Here is a 16,670-nt window from a genome sequence, read left to right on the forward strand (position 1 = left end):
ACTAGCTGCCTTCCCTTTAGTCTTTCACTGCTAAATTAGGGACGACTAGCGCAGATAGCCCTCGTGTAGCTTTGCGCGAAATTCAAAACAATCCAATCCGTTACAAAGAGCTCCGTCGTAAAGCTGTCATGTCTAAAGCACCACATCACTCCTCCCTAACTGCTTTCCATAATTCTTCTAGATTAAGAGGATGCTGGTTTCTCAGCACCTATTTCAACAGTCCAATAGCACATAAGTACAAAGGCACTGCGTCGGGCGACTTTACAGACATGTTTTGATATGGAATACTTGAACATCAATTTCATTCTCCAGCTGTTTCAGATATGCAACGGTTGAAGCAGAGGTATGACTGGAAGCCTCATCTTGAAGAACCCGTACCCTGTTGGTCTCGTTTTCAGGCGGAAATCCTTCTTTATTATGGTGTGTACTGTTGCCTGGGGCATGTGGATGGCTTTTACCAATAACATTAGTGTTCGTTCGTTCTCACTTATTATAAGACATCAACTTTGCTTACCACAGCTTGGGTAGACTTATTATAAATCTTTTTCTAAATATTCCTGGTTCCCCAAGTTGATCCATATTTCTTTGTTTTCCAATGCCATTAAGTACAAGGGATATCCCCGTTTTGGAAATTTAAAATCCCGATCTGAACATGCATCTTTATGATCTGAGTATATGGATATTTTGCATCGGAATGGCTTTTACATACCCCTCCCAAAAAAGGATCAAGTTTCGATAGAATCACACTATCTACAAAAGCCAAACAATGTCAAAATGTAGTTCCGGTACATTTCGTTCCACCGCGACTTTTTATCGATGTGAATATCACGTGACTGTTGATTTTTATATTTTAAACCGTTTTAATATAACTTACTCAGCTCTCTGTATACAGAGCGAGAGGGTCAGGTATAATAGTAGTACTGAAAATGGGGAAATCACTGTTATAGAGAAACGAAAACAGAACAACGAATAGTAAGGAGTATTTTAATTTTTTCATTGCACATTTGTAGACAAGACGCTCTTTATCACTGACCTAATGTTGTAATATTCAAATTATTATATGATATATAACTGAATAAATCTTTCCATCATTCAACTTTATATTTTAAATGAACAAATAATGAAACAGTAGGGATTCATTGGTTACGTAGATGAAGTTCTCAAATTGCTAATGTACACATTTTCACACTTTATAAAAAATATCATATCATGGTCATTTCATATTAAAAATTGTTTTAACTTCGGAAAATGAGCTGTAATATTATTGGTAGCATGATCCAATAAGCATCGTTAATTAGCTCCGAAATAATATTGTTAATCCAGGACGACACGGGTGGAGCTAGAAATTAAGTCGTAAAAAAACAACTATTTTTTATATTGTTCGTTTGTCAATAAATACAATACATATTGTATGTATATAATAACTAAATATTGTTTCTTATCATTCCGTTTGTACATACTTTAAAAATGTAAACAAACGTTTTCATTATAACATTGTGTAAATGTTCCAAAACATTGGTTCGTGAAATTGTTCGGAATATAATTGAAAAGTTAAAGTAATAAATGAAAGTAAATATATGTTATATGTAACTCCTAGGTATGTCATCTTAAAACGGATAAATTCAAAATACCGAAGTCATTACTTACCTTGTAAAACAGATTCTTAGATTTTACATAACCTAAAAAAACACTTGATATAGGGAAAGGAGCAGTGCTATAACATTCAGTACTTTTTATTAATAATACTAATAAAACATTGTTTTTCTAACATACAATGAATTTCTTAAATATTTCCATTTTGTGAAAATCTGTTTAGAAAATTCTAGTGCGAAAATGCAAATTAACAAAAAAAATTATTTGTTTATATTACATTTATTAAGGAAATATTCAGCTTATTATTCTTTTGTTAGAGTTTTTATAAATTTGATTGATATACCATAGAGTTGGCAAATTAAGTGTTATATTGCTAATAGAATTTGCATTGGTTTTGAAGGTTCAATAACACGAATTATTGGCAACTGGCATAATAAGATTAAAATACTCTAACGTTAGACTCTGTTGTATTTGATAAGTTTTATCATTCGTTCGTATATTTGGGTAATTGACATGTATGTACGTATATACCCTAATCTGATGTGGTTTACAGATTTCATCATTGGAACCACAATTCTCAAATAGACAATGTATTCTTGTCAATATATAGCAATGACTGTTTTATTTGTAACTTTTCTTTCGCACGAGACAGCTGAAATTTCATTCTTTCACTGTAAATATATGTGTAGTGTATGTGTGTGTGTGTTAGTAACATAAAGAAAAAATAAAGAATTCAAAAATTATCTGAAATATAACACGTTCTTGCGATACGTGCATTGGATTGAGAACTGATCTTTCACTTACTCTTAGCTAGATATATATATATATACACTTCTAGGCTCAGGTAGAGTGCATAGTCTATCAATCAATAACCCCCACTTTCTTCCCCCTTATCACCACTATGTCTCTATGGTTAACTTCTTTTATCGAGACCATTATTGCGCTGAGACACAAGTATTGAATCACCAAGAAAATACTAAGAGTATTTTTTTTTGTGTGATTTTAATCAGACTAAGGATGCAGTATATATACATATATGTGTACGTATTCATGTACAGAGTATATACACGCACTGAATAAATGCAGTGCGGGAAGACTTCACAGGTCGACCGATAGAGTTAAGCACTAAATCGTGTTCCTGTCGTCCACCTGCTGGGTTCTCAGCAAAGCAGAAAATGAATTTGGTTTTAGCTTAGTGTTCGCTTTTTGACGAGTTGACAATGTAAAGGTTTAGAAAGTATAAAGTTGTATTTATCCTTTCAAAGTCCACAGTAGAAAACTGTAGCTTTTACTCCTTATAAATGAAAATGAACCTCAGTTTTAAAACAAATTCGTTTCATACCTACAATACTTAACAGAAATAAATAATGAAAAAACTTATTTCTACTTTTTTCAAGGATAAAAATAGGTAATTTGTAAATGTTCTACCGAACCCATAATATTAATCGTTAGAATATGAAACGTCTGTAATCTTTTACGCACGAAAAAATATTTTTTTTTTTTATTAGAAAGTTGGTTTTTGGTGGGTTGATAGATTATTTAATGGTTTCTTCTGTCTATAAAAATTGGATCAGAAGCGTTTAAATACGATGACCTTTAGGTTAACGTTTCACATCAAAGTGACTGATCAAAAGTCAAGAGCATAACATACATGTAAAAGTAGGTAGTTTTAACATGTTTAAAAAGGTCTAAATCATTTCTAGTTCGTTGCAAGTATATATAAGTTGGTTGGAAAGAGACTCTGCAGGAACGTTTGTCTTCAGAATTATGCTGAACTCACTACATAGTTTAAGAAAAAATAAAAGCTCAGTAACATTCAAGATTAAATCAGGGAAGAAGTAGCATCAGTCTTTAAAAGGGGAGGTAAACTAATAAATTAATAATATATTTATTCTAAAAGCAACTCAAACATTTCTTATATTACTTATACTCTAACACGAAGGAAATAATGCAAATGCTTCCGTGTTAAATTATTTCATTTTTGAAACCATGCCGTTTTGAACAGTATTACTGAAATTAAAATAAATACTTTAATAAAGAGCTGAATTTCGATATAAGAAATATGAACGCTAATATTATACCTCCATACCGCAACTTCACAATTAAACATCTTGAACTTCCCTATAAAATTTAAATAACCATTTGTCGTTTATAACACAAAACATATTAGAAATATGTTGGAAACATATTAGATATAATCATGCCAGGTTTTGCCCAATAGGAGCTTTAAAGGAAGAACAAGTTCTTTATAAAAACTAACTAATTAAATGGTATTGACGTCTAACTTCATACAGGTTTTGGGATTCTGTGTTTTTGCAAGAAATACAACAACTTTGGAAAAGCACATCAGTAAAAGTAGGGAAATGACCTGAATAATAATATTTCAAAATAACTGTGCGTTATTCACAAACAAACCATAGGACTTTGTTTTCAGCCTTTAACCCCTACTTCACAATGCTACTCTTGATTGTTTGCACAGTCAGGTTCACCTATTCTTTCATGGGTTGTGAAACTGACCTTACCTTACCAATGTGAACGGCACGTGGCTCCGTGTATCAATTTTTCAATCAAATGAAAATTATCTATATATACAGTTATATATTTATATATCTTACGGATTGGTATGACTAACCCAAATTAAATATCATCGATGTATAGTACACATTAATTATACTGTAGTGAACAGGTCCCCAAGTAAAAGCGATAAGTAGAAGTGTAGAAAATAAGCATTATACAGTATGCAAGTGACTTAGCCATATTCCTAAATCAAAGATTATCTTTGTGATAGAATTTTACGATTATGGTTTACTGGGAGTTATTCAATAACTTCGATACTAATTGCTCTGGTGTTTGTAGTGAATGAAGCATGACAACAGTTTCAATGTGCCATCATATAGAATCAAATCTTAATGGAACTTTATATACATATGTACTAAAGTGAAAGTATTCTACAAACATCATCTGTATTAGATAGCTAATATCAGAATGGAGAACTTCAAAGTTTAAAAATAGAGTGCTAGTGAACAGAATGGAAAGTTGTACACAAGACAAGCACTAATTGTTAACGGTATTAACAAAAGGTATATCTTCTACTAAAATTATTAACTTGGCTTTCTAATGGTGCATAAAACTTTGATAAATTACATATTAAAATATGTTAAAGTTTCTAATTTAAAAATAACAACGAAATATATATATATATATATATATACCAAACAATATAGAGGTCTGCAATTTTAAGCATTAAAATTCTTTCAAAACTGATGTGTTTTATAAATGACCCAACAACTCAAGCCTTTACAGAATGTTGTCCTCATAAAAAGACATTCACGAAACATACTGTATCACAGATCTGTTATGCAACTTCTATAACAAGTTGTAGCAGAGGTTCTAATTCGATTAGCCATACAAATTATGTGGTTTCAGCTAGAATATTAAAGACTTTCCAGAACAAAAAGTAAATTCCTATCCATTACCACACTGAGCGACCTGTTATCTATATACAAGCAAGAAATATGCCCGCTCAGCACAAAGCCGAATCTCGTGAGACAAAACAGAGCTAAATTTACTTCTATTTGCAGTAGAAAACTGACAGCAAACGTCGATCCAACAAAAATAAGCCGTGTCAGTTCTAAGCGCAGGAGATAGGTGATGGTTTGATTGAAGTTACCAGGTGTAAAGACGAGGGACAAATGCTGTCTGGTTGAATAAAAATATATCATTACGACACTAAATGAATAGTCCAATGGCAAGAGCATGAAGCTGAAGTTTTATTCATTTTAACCAACTAAAGAATATAAATTTTTCTGCAAATTGTAATGTTTGAAAATGTGTATGTTACATATATGGCATACTTTTTATGTAGATGGTTTAAATTAAGTTAACAGCAAATATATCTTGTAAGAATGGCTTATTTGTAAATATATATATATATTAGTTAAAACATGTAAACGAAAATTTAAAAATCAGTTTTATTTAGTGGATTTATGCCACATTTTCAAAGATATTCTTCAAATCCTACAAGATGATTATTTACTTAATCCTGGATTTAAATACAAAATTTCTGGGAGATATTCACTTTTTACTGTTTTATCAACGTTGTTATAATCTACTAATTAGTATTGCACTTATAATTTGTGTAAAGGCAATATTACCAACAAATAGAATTATTGTGTCTGTTTAGTATGAAATATGACTATAAATAAGATGACGTAGAAAAAAGAAAATAAACTATAAAATGAATGAATCAGAACAATACAATACAATTATAATGAAATATCTGATAATGGTCCGTATCTTATAAACGTATATTTTAAATACAGTGATTATTTAAATTATAGCCTCTTAGTGATCATTGTTGATAACAATTCTCGACAACCTTTAAAACTTCATGTTCAAAGTTGATCAAAGATTTGTCTCCTTTCTAACAATGTCAATCGATGGTCGCTAAGGGGCAGTGCTCAGATTTCAACGTAATTACAATAATGACCACTAGGCGACGTGTCTGTAACTTTGAGTTAAAATGTGATATTAGTTAGATGGTTTTGGACGGTGAAAATAAAAAAGAAGCAAAATCTTGTATAGTTCATAAAACTAATAAAGAAAAAACATGTATAAAATAAATATGTTTTTGTGATTATTCTCCTTTTTGGTCTACGAAATGTGAAGTTAAAACAACAACAGAGCATATACTTGGTTAGGTGGGTAATTACTATGAACATAAGTTTTGCTCTGAATCGTTTTTTGTTGTTGTTTTTTTGATAATATATTAAGATGTATTTTACTTCATTACGTGATTTGTACTGAAAGAAAATCAATTATTAAATGCCTAAGAGAAAAAGTGTTGTTGGCGTATTTTACAGATTTTATTTTTCAAAATATGCCACTAAGAAAGTTACGTAAACTGATTATAGTAAATATATTTTCTAAAGATGTTTTGATATATATAAAAAAGAAGTTGTAAAAACCTTATGGTATACTTTACATTGATTCAAGCAATCTTGAAGAGTTACTTATTCTAGGATTTTAAATACAACACTTCACTAAACCCATGCCGGTTTTACAACTAACTCTATCTACGATTGGGCCGGAAACTGTTCTAGTCTTTTTATGTTAACAGTACAACAGCAAGCCACTTTTTGTTTTTCTGTTAAAAGATAAATACGCAAATATAACCCTTCTCATACCTATTTTTTTTCAGTGCTTACACAGAAAGCCATTATTTTTCTTACAAAAGAAAATGTTTCTATGAAACTGTGCCAACTGCAGAAGTATATAACACCCAATACCTGTTGTGTTCGTTTTCTTTATTTCATTGCTGTTAATTAAGTAGTTATCCTTATTTTAGGAATTGGTGACAGTCTAAACTAACATTTCGTCACCAAAGGACAAATAATATTCTAAAAATTAGCAAACAAAAATAATATCTTGGAGAGAGATACAAGACCATGTCCGACGCTCTTTCATAAGGCACAGTTGTCACGTTACTAAACATAAAACCAGAAGAACCTTATATCACCGTTACACATAGAGAGCTTTAGGTAAATAGTTTCATCTAATTACATCTTACTGATGGCACTAAATTCTCTTGCTCATTACAATAATTGAATACAGATTCAGCACACACGGCAAAACATTTCATTGTTTTCGTGTTTTAATAATAACAGAAGATTATCTGTCTGTATTTCTCTATTCGTCATATTTTCTCTCATTAGTGCACAAACAACTTGTCATTTGCAACTATAAATACTGACTTATAAATTGAATGGATTTCTTAATACAAAAATTATCAGTTGATACGGGATTGTACATTTATGTAAAATATCTATATTAATATCGTCAGTGACAGTTCAAAAACTGAATCTCTTTGAAACATCCGTTAATAATTCAATTCAGGACTTAGAATGTTTCAAATATGTTATAAGAATATTTACCGCTATAGAACGAAGTATTAATAAAATATTAAAAATTATAACTTAATTTTCAATAAATTTCTTTCATGTAAACGTTTGTTTGTTTTTTGAATTTCGCGCAAAACTACACGAGGGCTATCTGCGCTAGCCGTCCATAACTTAGCAGTGTAAGACTAGAGGGAAAGCAGCTAGTCATCACTACCCACCGCCAACTCTTGGGCTACTCTTTTACCAACGAATAGTGGGATTGAAAGTCACATTATAACGCCCCCACGGCTGAAAGGGCGAACATGTTTGGTGGGACGAGTATTCGAGCCCGCGACCCGTAGATTGCGAGTCGAGTTCTCTAACAAATAATGTGTCAGTCACACTATGTCATCAGCTATTCGAACAACTATAATCTTTTATTGAGGATTCCCTCTTGTTTAACTTAGAAAACGGGACGCGAATCATGAACCCTCAGATCCACATCTAGGTAACGCCCGGCCTTTGCAAAAAAGTAAAAACTGGTATAAGACTGGTAATTTTGTGAACTTTAAAAACAAAAATGAGCATTATATATATAAGTGTATTTAAATATGTTTTTATTTGTTCACTGAATGAATGCATACGTAGTTAAACACTTAATTATCACAAAAATTCTACCAGAAGCATGAAAGACGAAAGTTTTATAGACTACTTAACTTTTTATCCCAATATTATTGACTGTTTGTTGATTAGGAACTGTTAGCTTTAAATTTCGTATTTTACAACAAGAAGCGATAAAATACTAACAGAATTTATGATATGTTTCATTCCTATCACAGAGATAGAACTGTCAAGATTTATCACTATATTAAAGAGATACGTTTTTATATAGAGTTCGGCAACACACTATTAGATAGCGGGTTTTCACTGGAAATTTTCTAAGCATAAAACGAATCTCACAGCTCTTTACGAGAGTAGTAAATTTGATTCTATAACAAATGTTTGTAAACATTGGCACATATCCTGTAAAATTTTATGTGCATTTGAAAAGAAAATAGTAATAAAAGACTAAATGTATTTAGAGATCGTCATTTTCCATAGCAAACTAGAGTATTTTCAGTCAAGAATAGCGCTTGTTTATATTCTAAAAAAAAGGTTTCTAATGAAAAACTTTACCCTTCTTGCATGTGTTCACTTTACTGTTTTTCACAATTAGGTACTAATACACGCCTTTAAAAATTTCTTTTTAACATCCCCAGTTTTGATATTATATACAGATTACTTGGGTATTTAGAGATAACAAATGAGTAAAGAAAACTATTCCTTAATTACTTTATCTTATACGTTCTTACTATCATAGGTAGACCAAAATTTGAGAAATTGTACATCGAGCCTGGATGTAATATAGTTTTATCTCTTTTCCTTTGTTTTAACTTAAACAACTTTACAGATGGTTCTTCAAAAATCTCAGTACGCCACCATTTTCACAACCACAACCATTCAACTGGAAATACCTTAGGGAAAGGCTATATTTCCTTGCCCTCTTCATCTAATATTTCTGTATATCTCTTCCTCACTAGTCTGCTATGAGACGTTTGGAAGTTGGACGATTTATAAAATAAATAACTGCTTCTAAACAAACAAATCTGTTTTAGAAGGGCAGAAAACAGCTTTACTAGAACAGATTGCATGGAAATGGTCAGCTGAAACATTGGATAAACCATGTTTTAAGCCTCAAGAGGTGTCTCAATGCCGATTCTTAAGACTGTAAACCAGATAAATTTCTTTGTTTGTGCCCACCTGGTACATGCCAGAACTATGTGAATTCTGCTCATCACAGTAAATAACAAATAACTTTGTAGGTTTTATGATTTTGCCAGATGCATTGCAAAGCGTGCCTTTAATGCAATAGCCTTTTTTTTTGTTTCTTTCATACACCCCTAACCCTTTGTGGCAAACCTGGTCGTGCTATCTGTTAGAAATAACACATGGAGCTAACTCACTGTGAACTTTCAGATGGTAACTGTTCTTCCTCACGTTGTCTTTCCCACGATCACTTGTCGTTTCCCCACCGTGAAGGTAAAGCAATGTGATGATTGTCAACACTGGGAGAAAGGGCATGACAAAGGCCGACCTAAACATGTGTTTCTCATTATATCTACAGCTTGCTGTAAATCTAAAGACAAGGGTAAACGAAAACAACGGATATTATATTTGGTAGACCACGTGATCTTAATAATTATCAACCATACTCCACTGAAAATGAAGCAGTGAGTCTGCTAGAAATAAGTCACAACTGTCTTGAAAAGCAAAGCTACATACCAGAATATATATAATAACTTTCAGTGGAACACGTGGCATGTCGTATGAGAGTTTACATTCATAAACAATTTACACTAAAACACACATACACATAATAAAAGCATATAATTGTTGTGTGTGTAGAGAAAACAAATCCTCGAACTCTCATGGGGATGCACAGATGGGTTTAGCCTCTAACTTCGTTTCTTGAGTGAAAAATTATGAAAATTCTTAAATCGCAGATCGTTACGGTGAATACCCCAAACAGGTTGGGAATCATATGTCCTTATAAGTAATCTAAACAAATGAGCCAATAATAAATGCACCTTTACAGCTATAACTAAAAACATCCCAAAACTTTTTTTTAATTAAGTAAAATCACACATAACTTTGATCTTCCCGTTTATTGCATTCACCAGACTTTAGTTGAATAGAGAATTGCTTGCATTCTGTCCAAATGGGTTGAGGCATATTGTTTGTTTGTTTGTTTGTTTTGAATTTCGCGCAAAGCTACACGAGGGCTATCTGCGCTAGCCGTCCCTAATTTAGCAGTGTAAGACTAGAGGGAAGGCAGCTAGTCATCACCACCCACCGCCAACTCTTGGGCTACTCTTTTACCAACGAATAGTGGGATTGACCGTCACATTATAACGCCCCCACGGCTGAAAGGGCGAGCATGTTCGGTGTGACAGGGATTCGAACCCGCGACCCTCAGATTGTGAGTCGAGTGCCTTAACCACCTGGCCATGCCGGGCCAATGAGGCATATTAAGGCACATCTGGACTTGCCCATAAATGAACACAACCAATTTTAAGAAAATGTAATATAGCTATGTCTTGGATTAAAGCAAGTATATGCATTATCCATTGACCAAAGAGAGATAAGCAATAACATATCAAGGACATCGTTTATGAAAATGAGCTTAATGGATCTGCTCCGAGAAACCAATATTTAGAAGTTCCCAATCTTATAAAATCCGTCACTACTCATTTAACTTCCTATATGATATCCAAATGTCGTTTCACCATATAAGCAGCACTTTACAGATATAAGCGGTCTTTTGTTTTTATTAGTTCCACTTTGACTTTTAAACGTGCAGCCAATCTTTCGAAATGCATATAGTAATTAATAAGCTCAATACAAGTGTATTGGATCTATCTAATACAATGTGTATATATACACCCAGAGACTGTTTTAGAGTGTTTTTTAGTGAAGCTACAGGTAAGTTAAACTTATTTATTAATTGCAGCTTCCTTTTGTAACATAATTTGCGCTCTCTATACGTGACAAGCTTTTGAGACCAACCCCACCTCTGTATATGAACTAATGAAGTAGCGCACCTAACAGGATATCCTCTTTACCACTAATGGCAGGCTGATTGTTCACCCTCGATAAGCTATGTCGTTACATCTATATTTTATGTCAATCTCCAATGTCATGACTAAGAAGTTTTGGTTGAGCTTATCGCAACTAGTTAGGTGCACACATCCGATAGATGTGTTGTTTTGACTGTAGTTAATTTCTATAATTTTCCCCTTTTACGCCCACACAAGTCCTATAGAGCTCTAAGCTTTTCTTTAGAAATTAGTATAAAATTGATGCTATGAACATTTACATACATTTTAGAATAACAAATTTATATCTACGTAATTTCTATAAAAAACGACACTGAAGTTTTGGTGATATTAAGAAATTTTTTACATTTTTTTTCCTGGAATTAAAATCCAACATATTGAATTTCTTTCAATCTCAATCACAAAAAATAATTAAATTTAAATTGTTAGTAAAGAAGTAATTAATCTTTTTTTTCATTCAACATAATTACGTATGGTTTGTTAAGAAATGTTTTTCGATGAAGACTTCTTTCACAAAGGCTTAGGGTTAGACGTGTCCAAGTAGTTAGCATGCCCACACTGTGAATCCGAGGATTCATGGTTCCTGTTTTGTTACCACATAAACGTGCTCCGTTCGGATAAAAAGTACCCTAAAAACGTTGGCAGTAGGTGCTGTTGTAGAACTGCCTTCCCTCTCTAGTCTATCAGTTCGAAATTAAGGACGGCCATGTGCAGAAAGCTCTTTGTGTAGCTTTGCGCGAAATTCTGGTACAAACACAAGTTTAATTATCTGCACTGGTTAAACCTAAGCTGGCGAAGATACTTTAATGGACTGTAGGTGCAAGATGACATCAAAATGAGACTGATAATACGAAGACGAGTAAGAAGAGCGTATAATAACATTTCCACTACACTTTGAGGGACGAACTATACAATGTATAAGTTTATAATTCTATAAGTATAACATCTTTCGAATGTAAACATATAACAATTACTTTCAGGTGGCCATCGTTATAAAAACTTTTTTGATTCGATTATTCATAGCACACGTTTTCCAATTCAAAATCATTATTTAAACTAATATTTCACAAACCTTCACCTCAAGGACCGTGAACTTGGACCATATACTTACGATTACCTAAGTCTTTATAAAAACTGAGTTTTGATTGTATGAATTAGATATATTCATAACATTAGGCCGAGAATATCACTAACAACTAGAGTGTCCAACTGATGAAACAACACATTCTAATCACTACAAGTAAGAATGGTATATTTGATTAACTTATGACCTATATAGGTAATTTGTTTTAATAAGCAGTTAATATTAATAACACACATTATTTAGCTCAACGTTTATGTTACTGTTTTCCTAAATATATAGTGAAAAAGGTATTAGGTTTGGTTAAGATAATGAGAAAAAAAAGGACTGTTTGAAGCATGAGGGTACTTTAAAAAATAAGCATTTCTTGTTTCGAATATTAAAGGAACACTTCATGGCAATGAAAATAGCACAGATCTTCTTTATTTCTTATTATGTATCAAATTACATTTGACGATAGTAATTTGTTGTTGTTGACTTGTAATCCGTGAATGGAGAAGAAACGTGCATGTTGTTGTTTTACATTAACTCATCTTTATCTTTAAAAGGGTTCTCGGAACGTTATGTCTACGTTTTCTTTCCTTGATGAACTTGGGTAAAAATTTTAGGCTCAAAATTATTTTTGATATGTTTGTTTGCTTTTTGAATTTCGCGCAAAGCTACACGAGGGCTATCTGCGCTAGCCGTTCCTAATTTAGAAATGAAAGGCACTTAGTCATCACCAACCACCGTCAACTCTTGGACTACTCTTTTACCAACGAATAGTGGAATTGACCGTCACATTATAACGCCCCCACGGCTGAAAGGGCGAGCATGCTTGGTGTGACGGGAATTCGAACCCGCGACCCTTATCACCTGGCCCTAACCATTTGGCCATGCCGGGCCTATTTTTGAAATGAAATCAAATTCGCTTCAACTATGACGAAAATAAACAACTTAATTCAAAACTACAAACTTTCGTTATTGTGTTAATATAGCCCAATGATTGATGAAGAATCATAAGGTGTTTATTATAATCACCTAAATAGAAATATAAACATATGCAGCTGTTTTTTAGTAGATTATCACAATAGAGAATGATCAAATATCCCTTCAACACAGCCAATATAGCCATGTAACATACACACAGTAACACCGCTTCTCATTGTAGCCCCCTCTGGAAAACATTACTTTATTTTGCTGTTTCCATACAATCGGTTGTCTTCGTTTACGTTCAGGGCAGAAAAGATGTATAAGATAATATATATATATCACATATATCATGTAGCACAACAAAAGGTCGACCATGTTAAGAGCACGAATGAAAAAACGATTTAAAATCTGTAGCTAATAGACTTAAGAGTGGATAATATCGGTATTATAAAGTAAAAATACACCAAAACAGTAGTTTCCTGCAATGTAATCATATACCGCTCACATATTGTTCAGAGTTGTGATGTACGACGATTGTTATTTAGCTATTACTTTTTAAACTATTATAATTATGTGTGTATACAAAAAGTGAATCCGAAATTACAATACATCATGTTATTTTAAAACGTTTCCTCGTACATTATAGAGTGAAAACACTAAAATCGACTGCTCTGCTAAGAAGCTTATTATCTACCAAAACTGTATCGAGAAGGAAATAATTAATGTACGAACCTTATGATTGTTCATATACGCATATTAATATGTTCTTACAGGTGGTTTTTAATGGGTGAAGGAATTAAAATGTTTCAATAATTCATCCAGAATAGGTAAAATTTTTATTTGTATCTAACACTTAATAATTAAAGTATTTATGTTTCAATTTACAGGATGGTAATCATCTAGAGATTAACGAGTACAATTCTTCGCAAAGAAAAAAATAAAATTACATTACAGAGCTCCTGAAAATCTTGCCGGGTGAACATATAAGCACTATACTGCATGTTTAATAGTCATATAAAATTTCAACAAACCTGTTTGTTTGTCGATAAGCACAAAAACCACACGATCAGTTATCAGTTTTGTGCACACTACAGGTATTGAAACTTGATGTTTACCGTGATAAGCCCTCAGACTTACCGATCATCCACCTGAGCTCAACAAATGTAATAATGTAAGTATACGTGTATATGTAAAAACTGTAATTGTAAATGCACTTGCGCAGTACCTATATAGATATTTAAGTAACTATGCAGTTACCTCAGTATATACATATATATAACAAGTTATAAACAGCTTTTTGAATTGCAGTTACCTAATGTTAAAACTAGCTTGTGCTGAACACACACTGATAATTTCATTTACAAACAAACAAAAAACGCATCTGGTCTTCGTCAGCCGCAACAGAAAAGACATACGTTGAAGGACGTACGAAGGAACACAAACACATTACATTAGATGTGTGGCATTATCATGTGACGCTTTGAAGAAGAATCTAACGGTGTTGTGAATTTACATAAAAACATCTTCTGTAGCTACTTGTGATTTTGTTCATTTTGACACCATACTCGTAAAGAAGGATTTGTATACCCAGTAGTGAATCCTCTTTGCATAGCTCGACATGTCGCCTTGACAACTGATGAATAAATTATACTGTTATAGTATATAACTTTGTACAGAAAGGAAACTGCTTAGTTTAAGTAAATTTTACATGTTGAGAATAACATCTAACATGTCATCTTTGCGTAATCAGAACGTCTGAACTTTGAGCTATAGGGAAACGTTGCCGATGGGTTTTGCAAATTCAAAACTTTTCTTTATGCCGAAAAGTACGTACATCATCCTGTAAAAACATCTATATAATCTCAACTTAATGTTAACATTTATACTACAAGTACAGAAATTAAACTTATGAGTATGATCGTACGTACGATTAGTCTTGGGTCACTCTGATCGAACTCAGCCATGCTCTACTCAAGATGTAGTAGAGTAACATATTGTTTAACAGTGGTGATGCTGGTGATACGTAACAGTTCTCTCCTTTATACTCAATCATAAATTCGTAAAAATAGACGAGCTAAACACTTAAAAAACATTTTGCTTTAAAACATTACCTATTTTTTATAAATAAACCTACGATGCTATACACTTTCATTCTGTTCCTAAGTGGAGCAAGGCCTTAGGAAGAAAAGAACACTAGTCAGCAGCTCCATCACCACAGTGATAGCTGGCAATATCAAATCCCTGCACTCGTGCATGGGGGCGCTCAAAGCCGCTGGTGCTTAACATTCGTGTGCAATACTTTCACAACTACAGACGGTAACAAGACTGTCCACATGCCTTATAATAAACGTTTCAGTAAAATTAGCTACACAAAGCGTCACTGGAAGGCGTTAATATAGAATTATTGCTTAATAACATGGAATATGAAAGTTTATTAAATGCTGCGATGAAGGATAATAAGTGTGATTTATAAAAATCCAGTAGGTTAATACTTTGTTAATTACGTTATCAAATTATACTCAAGCTTAACATATCAGCCAGTGAATAAAATATTAAGTATGTACAACAGTAATTTCATACTGATCACTTGCATTCACATAAGAATACCGACATCATATGTGTTTGTTTTGTGGTTTTTATCACAAATTTTAGGACAGTTGGTTTCTAATGCTTCGTTAGCTTTCGGTGTTTAAACTATAACTTTAAAGACTTATATGGTTTTGAAACAATTGAGGTTTATCCTTAAGCAACAAAAGGAATGAATATTTCATAAATATAATAAATGATCATACTTTGCAGACATAATTATAATTATTTTAATTAAGTATGTGTATTTATTCCAAAACAAAGTATGGGTAATAGACACTGTGTGCCTCAATCGGTTGGTATAAACTTCGACGATTTACGTGAAACTATTAACATACTGTAAAATGAAAATGTAAGTGCAATTAAAGTTTTATGCCTACCGTTTCGACGAGGATTTGCCTGTTTTCTTCGTGTACACCTGAGACCTTGATCTGCCATCGTTTCATGCTTATAATAATATTATTTCATTTCGCCGTGTTTTTTTATTACTATTACATCAGTTCAAAATACCCACACTGTAATTTGATGATTTAACGAGACCACTCTCGAGTATTCTGAAATATTTTCAAGATGATGATTTGTCCCAGAAGAAAAACTTCTATTGAAGGTGTCTCCGCCACCTCTATACTATGTGAACCTGAGGTTTGATGCTCTGTTGGTGTCCCACACCCATAAGACCACGGTGACAGGCAAGTAATCTAATCTCTTGCTCTTCAAATGTGAACGCTTTCTATTGGATGAAATAAAAAGCTTGTGATTGGTCATTGACTTCCCACCTATCAGGTTGCTCCGCCTAACAGGGTTAGATATATTCATAACATGATGAATTAAATTTGAATAACTGGAAAAGTATATAATAATTATATCATTTATTCATAATTTCCAAGAATTAAATCGGATAATAAATGTTCAGTTGTACTATTCTGCTATACTTGTGTCGCGTATGAATATTAAGTTACGCTT

The 16,670-nt window shown here is 32.7% G+C and overlaps 1 protein-coding gene across 3 annotated transcripts in view; it reads right to left on the minus strand.

The window, feature by feature from the left end:
- The window catches only part of LOC106478192 (zinc finger E-box-binding homeobox 1-like), a 204,341-nt gene extending 187,991 nt beyond the window's left edge, over positions 1-16,350 (minus strand). For 2 of the 3 annotated variants that reach the window (XM_022381750.1, XM_022381749.1), the window contains exon 1: positions 16,088-16,350. In XM_022381750.1, coding sequence (XP_022237458.1) covers positions 16,088-16,145 — 58 coding nt within the window. In that variant the 5' untranslated portion in view covers positions 16,146-16,350. Of the gene's footprint in view, positions 1-15,049; positions 15,232-16,087 lie in introns of those variants that run through there. The other variant, XM_022381751.1, reaches the window with a different exon arrangement.
- Between the last annotated feature and the right edge of the window lie 320 nt (positions 16,351-16,670).

The sequence above is a fragment of the Limulus polyphemus genome, unplaced genomic scaffold, assembly GCF_000517525.1.
Source record: "Limulus polyphemus unplaced genomic scaffold, Limulus_polyphemus-2.1.2 Scaffold188, whole genome shotgun sequence".
Lineage (NCBI taxonomy): Eukaryota > Metazoa > Arthropoda > Merostomata > Xiphosura > Limulidae > Limulus > Limulus polyphemus.